Source organism: Schistocerca americana, chromosome X (genome assembly GCF_021461395.2).
Source record: "Schistocerca americana isolate TAMUIC-IGC-003095 chromosome X, iqSchAmer2.1, whole genome shotgun sequence".
NCBI lineage: Eukaryota > Metazoa > Arthropoda > Insecta > Orthoptera > Acrididae > Schistocerca > Schistocerca americana.
The window spans coordinates 878219355-878237753 of record NC_060130.1 but is presented as its reverse complement, the minus strand read 5'-3'; the positions used below and the strand labels follow the sequence as shown (position 1 = coordinate 878237753).

General features: G+C 37.5%; 1 protein-coding gene across 1 annotated transcript in view; it reads left to right on the top strand.

Moving 5' to 3' along the window:
- The first annotated feature begins 3743 nt into the window (after positions 1-3743).
- LOC124555048 (mitochondrial-processing peptidase subunit alpha) overlaps positions 3744-18399 on the top strand; it is a 117520-nt gene continuing 102864 nt past the window's right edge. Inside the window, exons 1-2 of the mRNA XM_047128819.1 lie at positions 3744-3905; positions 14930-15138. Coding sequence (XP_046984775.1) covers positions 3853-3905; positions 14930-15138 — 262 coding nt within the window. The 5' untranslated portion in view covers positions 3744-3852. The remainder of the gene's footprint in view (positions 3906-14929; positions 15139-18399) is intronic.

Genomic DNA, 18399 nt, shown 5'->3' with positions numbered 1-18399 from the left:
CTGGCAAAATGTTTATGAAAGTAGTAATAGATGCCTCAATATCCCTAGTTACTAACTGGTTTCAAATAACAAGACAATAATCCATTAAGAAAAAGCCATCTTTATGAGCTTCCACTCTTCTCCATACGCACAAGAATTCGATAAAATGCCATATCTTGGAAACACGTTATTGAAATCAGTTACTGAAACTAAAGATCAGGGGGTATGGGCACAAGACAATTCAATATGTAACTTTCATGTGAAATATTTTGGAAAAAAGCTTTCAAAAGGTTGTTACTGTTCTTCATGTGTTAAACAGGCCAACAGTCATTCAGACATAATACGTATACTTCCACTGAGTACGCCAGTATATGGTCACAAGCATAAAAATCTTTGGGATGGAGAAAAGGGTAGTCATGGCTATCTGCAACCTAAAGAAAGAAGGAACAAGTCAACCATATTTCATACAGCTGAAAATAATGTACCTGCCAAGCCTTTACATATATGAGAGAACTATATTTGCAAATGAGTATCTTTTAAACAGTACTGGACAACTATGACAAAATAAGAACATCCATGGCCACAACATAAGAAATTTCAGTAATATCTGCATATCTCAGTGTAGAAGGTTATTGTATCTGGAAAATGTTTTGCAGATAACAGTTAAATTATTCGACAGCTTACCGAGTCAGTGAAGAATGCAGCAAAATGAAAATATATTTAAATCTAAAATTAAGTCATTTCTGATGGAACAGTGTTTTTACTCAGTAAAAGAATTTTTAAATAATAAAAGGCTGTCTTGTAAACTGAATATATAATTATGGCTAAATTCAAACTGCAAACTAAATATTTCTAGTTCTCTCTCTGTCTCTCTCTCTCTCTCTCCTATTTTTTCTCAAATTTGACTTGTTCTATATTCAGTATACTATTTAAGTATGTAAAGAATCAAAATGGACGAAATAAATAAAATGAAATTGTCTCACGTCACATCACAGCAGAATATTCCACAATGCGTTTCAAATGACGGCATTCACCTTGGATCGCAACGGACCATCACATCTCGTCATTTGAACGTCAAAGTTTCTCGGGAAAAATGTTTTGACGGTTTACTCATCTTCTAACATTGGACGTTATCTTCTTTTCACCGTGTTCATTCAATTTATGGTACTGGGTTTTGTGCTTTTGTTTCTCCTTCATCTTTACTGTATTATTTTGCTTTGTGTTCGTGACAAATTGCAAATGTTCCACATGATTACGATTTGTCGAGATTAGATTAGTTTTTCGTTCCATAGATCCGTGCTGAGGAGATCCTCGTGGATGTGGAACATGTCAATTTATTTTTTTAAATCTGAAATAACAATACTAATAGTATGAATATATACAATACATCATTTGTTTCTATTAAAAAATTCGTCCATGGAGTAGGAGTTGGCCACTAGTAAGTCTTTCAGGCTCCTTTTGAACTGATCTTTATTTGTAACTAAATTTTTTATGTTTACTGGCAAATTATTGAAGATGAGTGTTCCTGAGTAGTGGACCCATTTTTGAACTAAATTAAGTGCTTTTAAGTCCTTGTGCAGATCATTTTTGTTCCTGGTATTGTATGTATGAACTGAGCTGTTTGTTGGAAAAAGAGATATGTTATTTAGGACAAATTTTATTAATGAGTAAATATACTGAGAGGCAGCAGTTAGTACACCCAGTTCTTTGAAGAGGTTTCTACAGGGCGTCCGTGAATTTACTCCACAAATAATACGTATTACACGCTTTTGGACACTGAAAACTTTTGTTTGACTTGAAGAGTTACCCCAAAATATTATACCATATGACATCATGGAATGAAAGTAGGCAAAGTATGCAAGCGTTTTCATTTTTATGTCGCCTATGTCTGCTAACACTCGAATTGCAAATACAGATTTGTTAAGGGGTTTCTGCAGTTCTGTGGTGTGTTCTTGCCATCTGAATTTATTATCAAGTTGTAATCCCAGGAATTTAAGACTTTTAACTTCTTCTATCTGCTCTTCTTCGTATTTTATGCATATGCTGGGTGGAAACCACTTACAGGTTCTGAATTGCATATAGTGAGTCTTTTCGAAGTTTAATGTCAGTGAGTTGGCTTTAAACCATTTATTAATATCCATGAAAATATCATTAGCAGATCTTTCTAGAACTACACTTGACATACTATTTATTGCAATACTTGCGTCATCTCCAAACAAAACGAACTCTGCTTCTGGCAGTGTAACTGATGAGAGATCATTAATGTACACAAGAAAAAGCAATGGCCCTAAGATGGATCCTTGTGGGACACCACATGTAATTTCTTCCCATTCTGATGATGACTGATGACTTAATTCACTAGTCCCTTGCACTGACACCCTTTGTTTCCTGTTAGTGAGGTATGACTTGAACCATTTTGCAGCACTGCCTGTGACACCATAGAATTCTAATTTACTTAAAAGGATGTTGTGGTTCACACAATCAAATGCCTTTGACAAATCACAGAAAATACCTGCTGCTTGTAATTTGTTATTTAATGAATTAAGTACATTTTCACTGTAAGTGTAAATAGCCTTCTCGATATCAGAACCCTTCAGAAGTCCAATCTGTGTTCTTGATAATATGTTATTTGTGGTCAGATGGTTGAGCAGCTGCCTGTACATTACTTTTTCTAAAATTTTTGAGAATGCTGGCAAAAGTGAAATCGGTCTGTAGTTTGATGGTATCTCTTTATCCCCTTTCTTGAATAGAGGCTTAACATCTGCATATTTTAGCCAGTCAGGAAATGTCCCAGTTATAATTGACTGGTTACACAAGTAACTTAGAATTGTACTAAACTCACAAGAACTGTGGAGCATAAACTAATTAACTAACAATTTGGATATTTTTCCCGACGAGTGTTATTCCACAAGCATGGCCTAATATCTAAATGTAAAAAATTATTTAGGCTTTACTATAAGAGAACAGAGCTGACGTCACTCTTTTTATAAATAAGAAAATGAAGCAACTTTCATTAAATAATGTTTTTAAGTGAATAAGTAGTCTCTAATGCTGGAAAAAATGCAGTTATTTATGATGCTGTTAGTCATCTAAGGAAAAAAAAATGGGTAAGTAAACTGACTGTATTTATTCCCCTATAAAGACTGTTTGATGTGCCTGGATGTATATATTTCCGATAGCCAGTAAAGGTCTAGTTTTGAAATATTGTTTCACTTCTCAGCACTTTACCACATAAAATTTGTCAAGGACGTAATTTACGAAGTTTGCTTTAGGCAGTAATAAACTCTATCATTGTTAGTTCATCAAGTCTGGTACTATAATCCAACTTTTTGGATCACACACGGAACCTCATTACCTCACTTTCACCGCTCGGGACTAACGTGACGTGACGTCGACGGTGAATATACAGTGACGTTGATGTGGCGTGACGTGACGGTTCGTTGACGGCTAGTCTGAATCGGCCTTAAAACGAAAAAATCGTCAATGGATAACTCGATGATAATGTTTAATCTGAATTAAGAATGATAATATGAAAAAATTTATCTTTTCCGATAGGTTATCAAAATTTCAATTTACTATTGGATAGCTAGGGACTAAATCAAAAAGGTATAAAAATATAGGTCGTTGGATTAAATCAGAGAGGTAGAGAATATTGTATCTCTTTGGTTTAAACTAACAATATTACAAAATGCCAATTAAATTAATTTAAAAAAATCAATCTCGATTTTCCATGTCGTTGGTGTGCGAAGGTGTGCGGTAGTTTACGCGATCTTTGGCCCCTAAGCAAAACGTTCCGGCGCGGGGAATCATGTGTGTATTGTAAACATATTGTAAACACCGCAGAATATTAAAAAACAGTGCTGATCAGCAAATATGGTTAAAGTAGTAGCAACATTAAGAATCACTTCACCAACTTTTAGAAAATTGTAAGTATATGGCCGTGTGTTCCAGGAGTAAATGATGTTTTGGAAGTGTTGATTCAACCGACAATCACAATTATTGCGCTGTGTAACTGTTGAATAAATACACCAAGAAATGAACCATCCGTTGGATTCTGTTCTTTTTAATTCTGGTGTATAGTTTCAATATGTCTTTAATTTCAGTTTATGGCAAAAAAAGTTTATTAAATTTCCATGAAAACCCTTCTCGCCTCGTATTGTTTGTGTGTGGATTAAGAGAGTGCTGTGTAATCGGACTGCTGAACCGTACCGAATTAGAAAAAAATTGTACCAGTGCATGTCGCATACAATGGCTTTATTATTCTAGTGAAAGAATACCTTTTGTTTGGGATGAAAGTAATATAGTAAATTTCTGTGTTGATAGACTTTTTTACTTATTGGCTACTACTTTCCATTGTTGGCAGCAATTGTTAATTCTCTTTACAAACGCTTAAGTGACTGAGAACTGCACAACATCTCAAAGATGACGTTGTGTAAAGCGTGAAATTTTGTACTATATGACCAATTTACAAGATTGAAGTCTGGTACTACCAATAGCTAAGTTTTCAACACCAGTATTGGGTCCAAACACGTTCGTGAAAAATGTATACGAATGAAACTATGTACGAGGTAACGTAAATGGATACTTAAGAACAATTGTCATTTCCATCAGTGTGTGGGAGTAAGTTTGAATGCATAAACATTGCCTCAGTTACACTATACTGTGCACTTCAAGATAATAATTGTAAAATGATGATTTATGTATAGCAATCTGTTGACAGGGAAATAGATTTCATGTGATTGGGAAATATAGAAAAGAAACTTCCCATGTAACTGAGACTATAACACACCTCTGTATCATTTGTTGGAAACATTCTTAATTCGTGAGCATGCCTCATAACCAAAGTGTCAGTTTGACTGCATAGTGAAATCTACTGGCAAGTGGAAATTTAATTCAGTAATTTACAACTTATTGAGTGACTGTGAACTGAGTAAGAGTCTTTTAGGAATGAATAGCTGTAACCGAAAGAGTTTGTCATGAGAATTTTGAGAAAATGTTTTTCATGTGTATATTTTGTGTTCCAATGCCAAGTAATGTGATGAAAATCTTTGAGGTTGATTGGGGTGAGGGGACCAAACAACGGGGTCATCCGTCCTGTCGTTTAGGTGTAGCAGTTTTTATATGTGTGGTAATCTGTAAGTTATATTCTCAACGAAGACAGTGGAGCAATGTGAGATGGCACTTGCTAAAGATTTATACATCTTTCAATTCATTGTAGTTTTTTATGGGGAGTATTGGTGAATGGGTCACTATGTTCTGACTAAAAGGTACCTTATAGTTTGCCATCATTCATCAATAATGATAAGATGGATGTAGTATAATGGGGTCTAGTAAGCAACATGAGCTCTTGGTTTATTCATTGATGTGGTATGTTACATATATGGCATCTGAGGTACTTCTGTTCATTTTAGTTGCAGATGTAGTCCATATGTTTTGTTTATAACAAGCCTGTATCACTTAGATTATTTTATTATGACTAGATCATTTTATTTACTAGAGCTGCATACTTCTAGTGGAGATTGTAATCTGTTGAGGGGGAATAATGTTTTGGATTGTGTTGTATGCTAGACCAAGATAGGTTTCTTTATGAAGTTATAGTGACAGACTAGACTGTTGCATAAAGCAACGTGTAGGGTAGGTTGGGAGATGATAGTTTAATAATGAGTTGACTAAGCCAACAAATGTGTCACAACAAAAAGCTATTTTTATTAAATGAAGTTTGTGATGATAGACTGATCCGTAGTATGGGTTGAATTATAGATTAGATTTAAAAAAGTTATGGTTTGTTTGTAATTTGGAAAATTCAGCAGATGTTAAATGACAGTAATTTTTATGTACAGACTGTATTTTGTAGTTAAATTTATGCCGCCGATTAAGACCCAAGTTTTTTTTGACTATGTTCTGCTGTATTCAAGTTTTTAATGAGTTGGAATCCATTAATTACAAGAACATTCCCAGAACAAAAACTACTTGTTTCTGTGGTGGTCTTGTTGTTTTGTCAGATTTTATTTGGCTGATATTTTCTGTTGTCAGTGGTGTCAGCTGTCGGTCAGTCTGTAAAGCTTGTATCGCTGCAAGCATAATAATGTCGTCAGTCTACTTGTATCACGTTTTTAACTACTCACATGTAATGTTTGTTGTATTTCTGATCCATCATTTTTATTTTATTTTTTGTGTTTGTTAATGTGTAGCCATATGCATGTTTCTTACTTATTTTTTTCAGATTTTGTTATGTTGTTGATGATCTTGTTGAACAGTAGATTTTACGCAAAGAGTGAAGTATTAGTGTCTTGTTTAGGTATGAATATGTGCCTAAATGCAAGTTAGAATGGAGGAGATATTTAGTTTACTTTTGAATGACTACTGTTACCTTTCAATACTGGCACATTACACTTTAAGAAAAGTAACCTTGCTAATGATGTTCCATTGAGTCTACTGAGTGGCTGTATGTTAACAACACTGCCTTCCCTCCCTGCCTCTCCAGTTTGTCAATTGTATATTTATTTTTTTCAAGCTATAATCTTATTTGACTTCAAACATTTAATAGGTGTTCTGACTGGACTTTTGAATACTCTGTTAACACCTAAAATGTTATCAGTAGCTCAGAAAGATTGTTCTAAATACATTGATTTGCTTTGTAGATCAAATGGAAGTCTCTGACAGCTAAAGTGATATGAGACATCTTGAGCAACTCTGTTGGAAGCTTTATGTTTGATAAGTATTGTTACAATTATGTTGTCCATAATGACAACCATTGATTTCAGCAGGCTGTTGTACTCATAAATACGTTTACTTTTTCGTGGTCATTTTGTGTGTGCAGTCCTTGGATATGATGAAATAAGGTGCATCATGTAATTTGACTTGAAATACTAGTGTCTGTAGCAGATTCTGTATATGTACACTGTAGATGATCTTTGATTGTGCTGTGTAATAAGTAATCTTCCTGCTCATTTAATTGTGTGCTGTTGGGAAAGAGTGACTGCTGGCAAACCTCTGGTTAAGCTGTGATTGATCTAACAGTCATGATTTGTAAAAGTGTCGTGTGAGGAGAATTGATGGAATTATTCCCATATTCCCAGCAGCAGTCTGGTTACTGAGACTTTGTAGTTGCATTTTTGTGAGACAGGTGAAGTTTTCTGCGGATGTTTGCCTGTTTACATATTTTTTTAAAAACATTGTCATTCTGATTATTTCTTCAAGATTTGGTTCCACAGCTATTTTGAATGGCATTAGTTCACCAAGACTATGCAATTACTAATAACAGTTTTAAAATACATCACACTTTACTAATTTGATCTGTAGATTCATTTTGTAGTAGTCCATAGAAGCAGTAAAGCAACATAAAGTACATGGAACATAGCACAGCTTTGGTTATAACATGAACTGTTGGGTATTAAATTACACTAAATTGCCAAAGAAACTGGTATAGGCACACTTACTCAAATACAGAATTATGCAAACAGGCAGGATACAGAGCTGTGGTTGGCAACGCTTATATAAGACAACAGTTGTGAGATCAGTTTCTGCTGCTACCGTGGTAGGTTATCAAGATTTAAGGGCGTTTGAATGTGGTGGTATAGTCGGCACATGGGCGATGGGCAGAGTATCTCCTAGGTAGTGATGAAGTGGGGATTTTCGTGTATGACCATTTCACGAGTGTATGGTGAATATCGTGTATCTTGTAAAACATCGGATCTCCGACATTGTTGAGGGCGGAAAAAGACCCTACAAGAATGGGGTCCATGACGACTGAAGAGAATCGTTCAACGTGACTGAAGTGCAGCCCTTCTGCAAATTGCTGCAGATTTCAGTGCTGGGCTATCAACAAGTGTCAGTGTGCGAACCATTCAACGAAACATCATCAATGATGACTGCAAGACACAAAGCTTTACACATTGCCTGGGCCCATCGACACCGACACTAGACTGTTGATGACTGGAAACATGTTGCCTGGTCAGACGAGTCTCGTTTCAAATTGTATCGAGCAAATCGAAGTGTGCAGTTATGCAGACAACCTCATGAATCCATGGACCCTGTATGTCAGCAGTGGACTGTTCAAGCTGGTGGAGGCTCAGTTGTGGTGTGGGGCGTGTGCAGTTGGAGTGATATTGGACCCCTGATACGTCTAGATACGACTCCGACAGGTGAAACATACCTATGCATTGTGTCTGATCACCTGCATCCATTCGTGTCCACTGTGCATTCCGACGGACTTGGCAATTTCAGCAAGACAATGCGACACCCCACACATCCAGAATTGCTACGCAGTGGCGTCAGGAATACTCTTCTGAGTTTAAACATTTCCACTGCCCACCAAACTCCCCAGACTTGAACATTATTGAGCATATCTGAGATGCATTGCAACAAGCTGTTCAGAAGATATTGCCACCCCTTTGTACTCTGCAGGATTCATGGTGTCGGTTCCCTCCAGCTCTACTTCAGACATTAGTAGATTCCATGCCACATCATGTTGCGACACTTCTGTGTGGTCGCGGGGGCCCTACACAATATTAGGCAGATTTGCCAGTTTCTTTGGCTCTGTAGTGTATTTGTCAATGGGGGGAGGAGGGGGGGGGGAGAGTTCTGGATATCCTAAGTTGGTTTACGGAGCCGTTATTAGAGGATTGCTTTGTAAGTTGAAGACTGGTTCATGATATAAATACACACTGTAGAACATCCACAGTTTTTGTTTTCACTGGCAAATACGAAATTTTATTACTAAGCAGTGTTGGCTGAATCCATCAACACAGTTGCTAAAATACTTGCCACTACAAGGTCCATTGCATGCTATGTTAGTAATATTGGCTGTTTTCAACCATCCTAATTTTAATGCTGTGGACTCCCCTCAATTTTATTGTAAGCTACGAAGGATACAATATAACCCATCAACTTTGACCATTGACACTGTCAATAGGACAACTGTTTATCAGCACTACATAACCACAATGGCATCGTACAATCATGCATATTTTAACTGCCAAGAAACCTTCTGAGAATACAACACTTTTGAGCAAGGATATTCTTACTATTAATGGCTTCAGGCATATTAAAAAAGAAAAAGTACCACCAGGAAAGTATGTTTTATTTTGGCAAGGATGCAAATGTAATGTAATACAACGTAAATGTAACCATAGAAAGGAAACTAGGTTACATAGAACTTAGGCTACAGTATAGGTCAATCTGTTGCCATAACCTTCATTTCAAGAAAAATTGTGCCAAAGGTAATGTCACAGCACGAAGCAACACAGCTGTATTGCAGACTTCACTGCAGCCATTTAATCTGCTCAAAGTTGAAGTATCAGCAGTTCTATAGAATCATTGCATTTTGCAGTCCCCTTTCACGGTTTTTGGCAATCAGAGGTACATAAACAAGCTGTCCTGAGATCATAGCCTGAGTTTGAAATATAGTAGATTGTTATTTTGCAACATTGTAGTTTCTGCATCTGCAACAAGCAGCTTTGCAATTTTTGCTGTTACAACCATAGTATTTTGTTTGCCTTTACACAAATTTATGTGTAGCTGAACATGTAATGATTTGGTAACTTCCATTTTTACTTCACAACCGCAGTGATCTAGGTCTACACACATACTCCACAATCCACAAAATAGTTCATGACGGAGGGTAAACTGTACACTGCTAGTCATTTCCTTTCCAGTTACACTTGCAAGTAGAGCAAGAGAAAAATGACTTTCTGTATGCTTCTGTACAAACCCTGATTTCCTTTATCTTGCCATTGCTGTCTTACATGAAATGTACATTGATGTCAGTAGAGGATGAGGAGAAGATTAATGTTTAAAAACTTATCGACAGTGAGGTCAGTAGAGACAGAGCACCATTTCGGATTATGAAAGGGTGGGAAAAGAAATTGGCTGTGCCCTTCCAAAGGAACCATCCTGGCATTTGTATGAAGTGATTTAGGGAAGTCATGGAAAACCTAAGTCAGGATGGCTGGATGTGGGGATTTGAACTGTTCTCCTCTCGAATGCGAGTGTAGTGTGCTAACAACTGTGCCACCTTGCTCGGTTGATAGCAATAGAATTGCTCCACAGTGTGTCGCAAAACCCAGTTCTCTAAACTTTCTCCATAGTGTTTCATGGAAATAACGTCTTCATGCCTCCAGGGATTCCCATTTGAGTTCATGAATCATTTCTGTAATACTCATGTGTTGCTTGACGTTGCGGGTGATGTTACCCACTACAATGTTTAAATTAAACCTGTGATAATTCCCTATTTTATATAATATTTTTTCTCATGATGCGGTGGCATTATTTGGTAGCAGTTAGAAGGGGAATAACAACTGATTTTATAGTGGAGTGTATACATTAGTAAATATTGTGAGGCAGGAAAAATTATTTACACAGATTATATGGCTTCACGAGTTTGTAGGGCATGTCAGTCAGTCAGCAAAAAGGCACTTGTGGAGGTACCTAAAGGATTTTCACCAATGTTAACTACTGAGAATAGAAAATAAAAAAAGCCAATTTGAAACTTCAGTTTCTCCTGGGTATATGTTTTTAAAAAATCTAATTTATTTGACAAATTTCTTGTTTGAACTTCCTCTTTACATTTTACTTACATTCTGTGTTATTCATAAAGATATATTTTTCTTTGAATAACACTTGCTTGATAGAAGTGTGTTTCAACTTATTGTCAGTGAATCTTTGAATTTGCCATTAGGTATGACTGTCACTGATAGAGACTAATGAAAGCATTTGGTGTTATAGTGAAATGTATAAGAAGAAGAATATACATATAAAAAAAAAGAAATCAACTTATTTTGTAGAAAGGTTAATCTCTGTATCTCAGTGATCAGGATGTCTTGGATTGTCACTTGGAGGACTGAGGTTCAATATCCAAGACTGCCAAGGAGTTTTGCTTAGTTGGAGTAGTGGAATGAGGTCATTGCTGAGCCTCAGCAGAACTGAGAAGCTACTTGAAGGACAAGTAGTGGCTCTGATTTGAAAGACATTGTTAAAGGCAGGGAGAATGGTGTGCCAACCTCTTACCCTTGATAGTTATGCCCTTTGATGCTTTAGACACAGGATGAAATGGTAGTTGGTCTGTACAAAGCAGTGCCTGATGCCCAACCGTAGAGTCAGATTTCCTAGCAGCACACAAATTTTTCTATTTCTTTAATGAATTCTTCATGTTCTGATTAGTGTAGTTTGTAAACAGTTGTAATGAATCATTAGGTCAAGGGAAGTGTTCAATTCCAATGTGTGGTTGTGGCTGTGGGTGGTGCGGTATAGGGAATTGCTGTTGAGCTATATAGGTCAAGGGAAGTGTTTGATTCTAGTTTGTGAGATCGGGAGCTGCTGTTGAGCTATATAGGTCAAGGGAAGTGTTATTTGTGGGATCGGGAGCTGATGTTGGGCTATATAGGTCAAGGGAAGTGTCCGATTCCATAGGATATTGTGTCAAGTGGAATTTGGGGAGTTTTGTGTTGTCGGTTTTTTCGTCGTTTTGTGTGGTTCGGTATGGTGGTGTGTGTCTAAATTTGTTTATATTTACTTTGTCACCACCCAAAAACCCCCAATTTCCCATGCTTGCCCTGTTAGTTTCATTAGGTTTTTTGTGGTACGTGTGTGTGTTGGTTTTTCAATGTATTTTCATGTTTGTGGTCATGTTTATGTAATGGCATCATAGGCGCCATTTTGGAGTCATAGTGTATGGTCGTTCCCGCCATATTTGTGACGTCATCGGTCAAAGCAGACGATTGGAATCGGATGCTTCTGTATTCCCGAATCATTTACAAGTTTTTGTTGTCACAAACTATTAATTTCTACAGAAAGCAAAGAGGTTTAGATTTTTGTTATACAAGAAAATACACTTTTCTTCATGTCTTATAAATTATTTACACGAAACCTAGGGTCTGGGTTCTAAGTCTATTTGTGTTTCACTATTCACATAACTAGACCATCAACAGTAAAAGTAATTTTACTGTTTAATAATTACAGTGTTATCAAAGACTCAAAGTTGAGCTTATTAAAATGATATGTTTTTTACATTATGTCAACAGCGAGCTAATTAAGTTTGAATAGTTGTTGTCTTGGACCAGGAGGGATCTGGAAGCGGTCATAACCTTCTCTTAGGCTCCATCCTGGCATTTCCTTCATATGATTCAGGAACTTTTAAATTAGAATGACTCCTACTGAATGAACCCAGTGCCCTGATCAGAGTAGCGCTTCACTATGTTACATGCAGTGAAGTAACATCTTCAGAACATCACGTCTAGTTTTATAAAGTTGATGTAAATTATATTTTTATGGATAGTATTTGTCAGTGGCATCTCATTGTATCATTTCTGAGTTATTTTTACTGAAAACTGCTGCATCTCTAGGTTAGTGTAGGTGATCAGTTGCAATAACTGACTTTGTGGCAACTTATTTTTTAAATCGTTCCTGAACAGTATCACACAGTTGTGTAATGTCTGTTGAGAAGGATGGAAAAGTGGTGCTTTTGAAATGTATCTGATTAAGAAGGCACTCATATTCTTTCCTTTAGAATCATTTCTGAGTGCTCAGTGTTTAATTCATTTTATGGTTGTGGTCTTCAGTTTTAAGATTGGTTTGATGCAGCTCGACACACTACTCTGTACTGTGCGAGTACCAGTATCTAGTGTGACCTACATCCATTTGAGCATGGCTTGCTGTATTCATCCCATGGTCTCCCTCTACAATTTTTTACAGCCGTTGCAACTACTGAAAAGGCTTCTGCCACTCTTCAAGAACCATACGTTATTCTGGTTTCTCCAAAGATAAACCTTCTTTTTGGTTGCTCGTATTGTACGGCTATGTATATTTTTCTGGCACACAACCCATTCCATGTTGACAAGGTCCATCTTCATATTGATGAGTATTTTACTATGCGTCCCATTTACTCGACTGTTGTTATATTAAAAAAAAAAAAAAAAAGAAAGAAAAAAGAAAAAAAAAGGTAAATCTATCATTTACATGAAGATGGATTTGAACACCACAGTGCTTTAGCAAACACGGTCATATTGGAGGATGTGTGCCATTGCCTTCCTGTGACTTTTGTACTGTCTTTGTCATCTCCGCATGTTTTCGTACTAATCATAGCGTTGGTCTTGAAATCTGTTTGGTTTTTTGTTCAGGTACCCTGTGCAAAAAGAATGAGGAAATATTTCATTGTCACTAATGCTCAGAGAAGCAATTTCGAATCATATGAGTTATTTAACTACTCATTAGACCTGTGTCTTGCTTAGCAGTGCTTTGTTGCATTTCCATGCCAACTGTTTAATCTTCTTTTTCATCAAAGAATGCACAGTTTTGCAGTGCATTCCCTCCTCCAGAAACATTTCTCTGTAAATATGTGCCTGCATAGGGGTATTCATAATTAGTTTTCCAATAACATGCCAGCTATTTTCTAATATTTAAAAATTCTTTAAAAGCAGAACTGATATTGAGTCTAGCTTCTGTGCTTCTGTTTTCTACAACCAGTAAGTAAAGTTGTTTGAATGGAATGGATGGTGAATTGACAAGCTCACACAAAAACTTCTGGAAACAGTAAATGTGGTGTCACCACCGGACACCACACTTGCTAGGTGGTAGCTTTAAATCGGCCGCTGTCCATTAGTACATGTCGGACCCGCGTGTCACCACTGTGTGATCGCAGACCGAGCGCCACCACAAGGCAGGTCTCGAGATACGGGATAGCACTCGCCCCAGTTGTACGGACGACTTTGCTAGCAACTACACGGACGAAGCATAGCTCATTAGCCGAGCAGATAGTTAGAATAGCCTTCAGCTAAGTCAATGGCTACGACCTAGCAAGGCGCCATTAGTAACATTGCATGTATCTATGGAGTCTCACTTGTATCGCCACAATCTCCAGATGTACCACAAGGATGGATTAAAGTTAAGTATTCCAGCAGCTACGTACTTTTCTTTATAGCATTCATTACGTATCCTGTTTCAGACCTCACGCCATCCAGCTTTAGGTTAGCGCGTGCCTTTCGGCTTCCTCTCATTGTGTCTAGGCTGTCTTGTCTAGACACAACAGTAAGTAATAGCAATATTTGAGCTAATAAATACAAAAGTCACATGAAACTTAGTACATTAGGAAGAAGTTTGACACACGCAAAATTATGTGACAAGGGAGTCCAAAAAGTATGGAAAGTATACTGTTGGACTAGTGTAAGGAAACAAACATTTATTGTAACAACTGTCATCTAAAATAATGTGTCAATCTCGTATTCCCTCAGACACAAAAATTTGGGCCCTGTCACCCATTGTAAGAGAACTGTAATGTAGAATAAAAAATATACCACAAAATATGTTTTTACTCTGTGTTCTAACATATCTTTAATACTACCCATCATGATGTGTGTCACATTTTTTAAAATAATTATCCTTTTACCATGCCATGAAAAGATAGCAACAGATCCCATCTATTTTGTTTGCATACTACATCATCTAGGTAGAGTTTAACCCTCTGGTCAGCATCATACTCAAGGTGCTAGGCAGAGCATTCTTCTTCCACTTGTCTCACACATCTGTTGTCAATAAATGAGTGAGAAAGAGAAAAAAAAAGTGTACATGCAGTTATAATGCTGTATTATGTTTGTTGGACTTTAAAGGGAACATTTCACAAACATGTTATCAATGCATAACAAACTCAGTTTCTTCCTCCGGTTGTGCTGAAAGAAATATTTGGTATCAGTAGGTGGTGAGTTTCTGTTTGCAGAAGCCCAATTTGTGGTATGATGTAGTACAGCTGCTATTCAGTTTTACATTGTTTTGGTATTGTTAAAGGGTGGTTCGCAACACAAAAATATAATATTTCTTATACATGTTGATATTTTTTCAAACACGACTTCTGGTTCTGTCAAAGGTGAATTTTGTGTTTTGTGACATGTGTTTATAAAATATTCTGTGTGTAATTTAATATATGCTGTGCATAAATAAAGTTTTTAAAATTTCGTTTCAGATATGTCCATGGAAGTAAATGTCAGCCAATACGACATAAAAGTATTTCATCCTCTGGACAGCCACCACTCAATGTTCCTCTAGCAGGGCTTCCGACTCCTGTCTACATAAGTGCAGAGCAAGCTGATCACACACTGAAGATGACAGTATTAAAAAATGGAATGCGTGTTGCAACTATCCCATATTTTGGAAACTATTGTACTATAGGAGGTAGTAAATCATCACACGATTTATTAGCAATACAATCTAACAAATACATTTTGTTGTGTGATATGAAATGCACATTTGATTTCAAATTTTATTGTGTGGGAAGTGCTGGTTTTCTGACATTTGTCCTTGTGGATAATATTGTAGGAGGGGTAGTTATATTAGAAGATAAAAAAAAAATCATTCTTTGACCATGAAACTTGGTGATGGTGATGGTGTTAGTCTTGTGTATGTATTCATCCTTCAGTGTGGCACATTTTTCCCAGTGATGGATGACTTGACTGAGATCTGGATTGTCTATCTGTATTTTGGCTGTTGAGGAAATATCCCAACTCAAAAATTACCTTGCTGTCATTCTGGAAATGCCTGCTATGCTGTGGTTTCTTCACCCAAGCAGAGAATACGAAGTCACTGACTGCCATGTTAGAATAAGGGGTGAGAGACAAAATTTGATACCTGTAAGAAGCAGTGTATGACTGTCCTGTGCAGAATGAGCTGGGGCACTGTCATGGAGCAAAAAGGCCACATGGGACAGCTTGACAGTCTCCCATGGTGTCCTCTGGAGATATCAGTAATCTGCTCTTGTGATGGTTTGCCCCTTATGAGCACAATCTGCTAGCACCATAACATGACAGTCCCAAAGACACTTAGTATCTTCTTCGTTAATGATGTTTAGGTCTTCACTTATTTCAGCAGCGACAAATTAACGTTTCCACTGCTTCCTGCACTAATTTGTCTTGGGCGCATACTGATACACCTACCACTTGCCCATGCTGATTAAGTGGCTAAAGAAGTCATTGCCCTGACACAGCTGCAACATTTCCGGTGCTGCCTCAGTTTGGCAGTCTTCTTGAATGCATGTGATTTTTCGCAGAATCCACTGGGTGGTGACCTGTTTCGTGTTCCAAATGTTGTGCATCTAGTTGCGAACTTCTCTTGCGATTCCCAGTTCTTCACAGAGACATGGTCTGCCACAGCATTAATCATCCTTGTTTGACCATACTGGAACTGTCTGTGCCAGGAAACCACTGTGTTGTATGGTGGTGTATTGCTGCCATGCATTTCCACCAACTCAGCATGGATTCTTGCAGTACTGCAGACATGTACCTGCAAACAGATAACAAAATAATTATTCAACTTTTCTTTAGGGTGATAATTAAAACTTTGACTGCCCCTCCTATGTTGAGTTCTTTGTGTCTGAGACGAGGCGCAAGTGGCTGCTTTTTCATGTTGGTTATTATTTGTTTTCTTCAGTTTTTGTTAAGTCACCCTGCCAGTGTAGACTTTACACTTCAGAGGAATCATGGCTCTTTGTATGTCTAATGTCATATAATCACAGCAGAAGACCAAAGTCTTAGTTTGCAATTACAAGTACTTACAATGCAATTAACAGTTACGTTTGTGTTGATACATAGGCTCCAGCATATCATTCTTAGAGATGTAACTGAAAGTAGTTTTTCACCTGTAGAAGTAAACTCGTAAAATGTAAGCTTTCACGACTGGAAGTATCACACTGATTAAAATATACCCTGCTATTATGCTGTTTGTGGATGAATTTCTCATTGAAAGTTTATGTTTTGTTTCTTTCTGTGGAGGACATCTTCAGGGGGGGGGGAGGGGGGGGGGGGCAGTTGTAGTTTTTTCGAAGTTCTGATACACACACTGGCTTGCTGCTAACTGAACTAAAACTCAGTTTCTGCTTGCTCCCATGGAGAGTGTGACTTTCCGTTTTGAAAACTCAAGCCCAATTTAGACCTGCATATATACTCCTCACGCCACTGTACAATGCATGGCTGAGGGCACTTCATATCAATATGAGTGATTCTTTTTGTCTGATTCCATTTGTGTCTTGACTGAAGGAAAACTGACTGACGGTATGACTCTGTATGTACCCTAATCTCTTTGCACTTATTACCATGACTCTACAGGAGATGTATGATGATGGCAGCAAATTGGTCTCACAGTCTTCTTTGACCACAGTTACTCTGAACTCACCTAACATAGTTCTGCAAAAACCACTTCATCTTTTTTTGTTTTCTTTTTTCAAAGGTCCACATTTAAGTTCCCCTAGCATTTCTGTTAAACATTCATGTGTGATATCCCATGCTGTAATGATCTTAGCAGTGCCTCTGAATTTTTTTGATGTTAGTTGTTGTGCCTACTTGACAAGGGCTCCAAACGCAGGACCAATAGTCTAGAATCTGCCGCTCTAACACCTCATATGCAAATTATTTTACAGATGCACTGTACTTTCCCAGAACCCTTTCAACATATATGCCTGTGGGAGTATCCTCATCAAGATGTAGAAGAAATATCAACACTTGCAAACTGAGAATGTTGAAATAAAGATCCTGAATCATGTTCACAGGAACCTGAATGAATTGGTGAGAGTTATTGTAGGAGTAACATCCCAAAAACATCCAGAACAACCTCTGGCCAGAACTACATCCTCTACACACTGCAGGCTAGCAGGCTAAATGCCTCTGTGGACTGTTGGTGCACGTATCACCATGCATCATTTGAAAAGAGGCAAAATCACAACTCATCTGACCACACTTAACACATCCAGAAAGCTACTCTCTAGTTTCTTCATTGTTTGTCCCATTGAAGCCTTTTTGCTTCATTTGCCATATTAGGAAATGGTCTTTTGTGAGGTACCCAACTCCAAATGTGCATTCCACACAGTTCCCTTCATCTAAATCTACATCAATTCTATGCAAACCATTGTGAAGTGCATGGCAGAGGGTATTTCTCACTGCACTAATTATCAAGACTTTTTCCATTCTGCTCATTTGTGGAGTATGGGAAGAATGATTGCTTAAATGCATCTGTGCGCGGTTGGCTGTTACTGGTTGCTGTCACCCGCTATTGCTATCACACTATGGTGGAAGACTGGTACATACACCTTCTCCAGCACTGGACTCAAAATACCATTTAGTTTCACACCTTCCTCTTCCACTTAAAATTACTGTGGTGTTTAGTAATCTCTATGGCCACTGTATAGTCTTTCATACTGTCCATTTGTGGCTGCCAGTACTTGAGTCTTAGCAAATTGAATCCGGTGGTCTCCTGGCTACAAAGCACATTCTCCAACAGCTGTTCTGTGAGCCTCTCCTCTTCAGCAGTTTCTTTTGTGTTCTTATGGTAGTTTCTTGATCTTTTTTTAGTAGTACCAATATAGCATATGGACTATCAGACCAATTGTGTGATTGAAGAGTTTCTAGATAACAGAACACAGCATGTCATTCTCAATGGAGAGAAGTC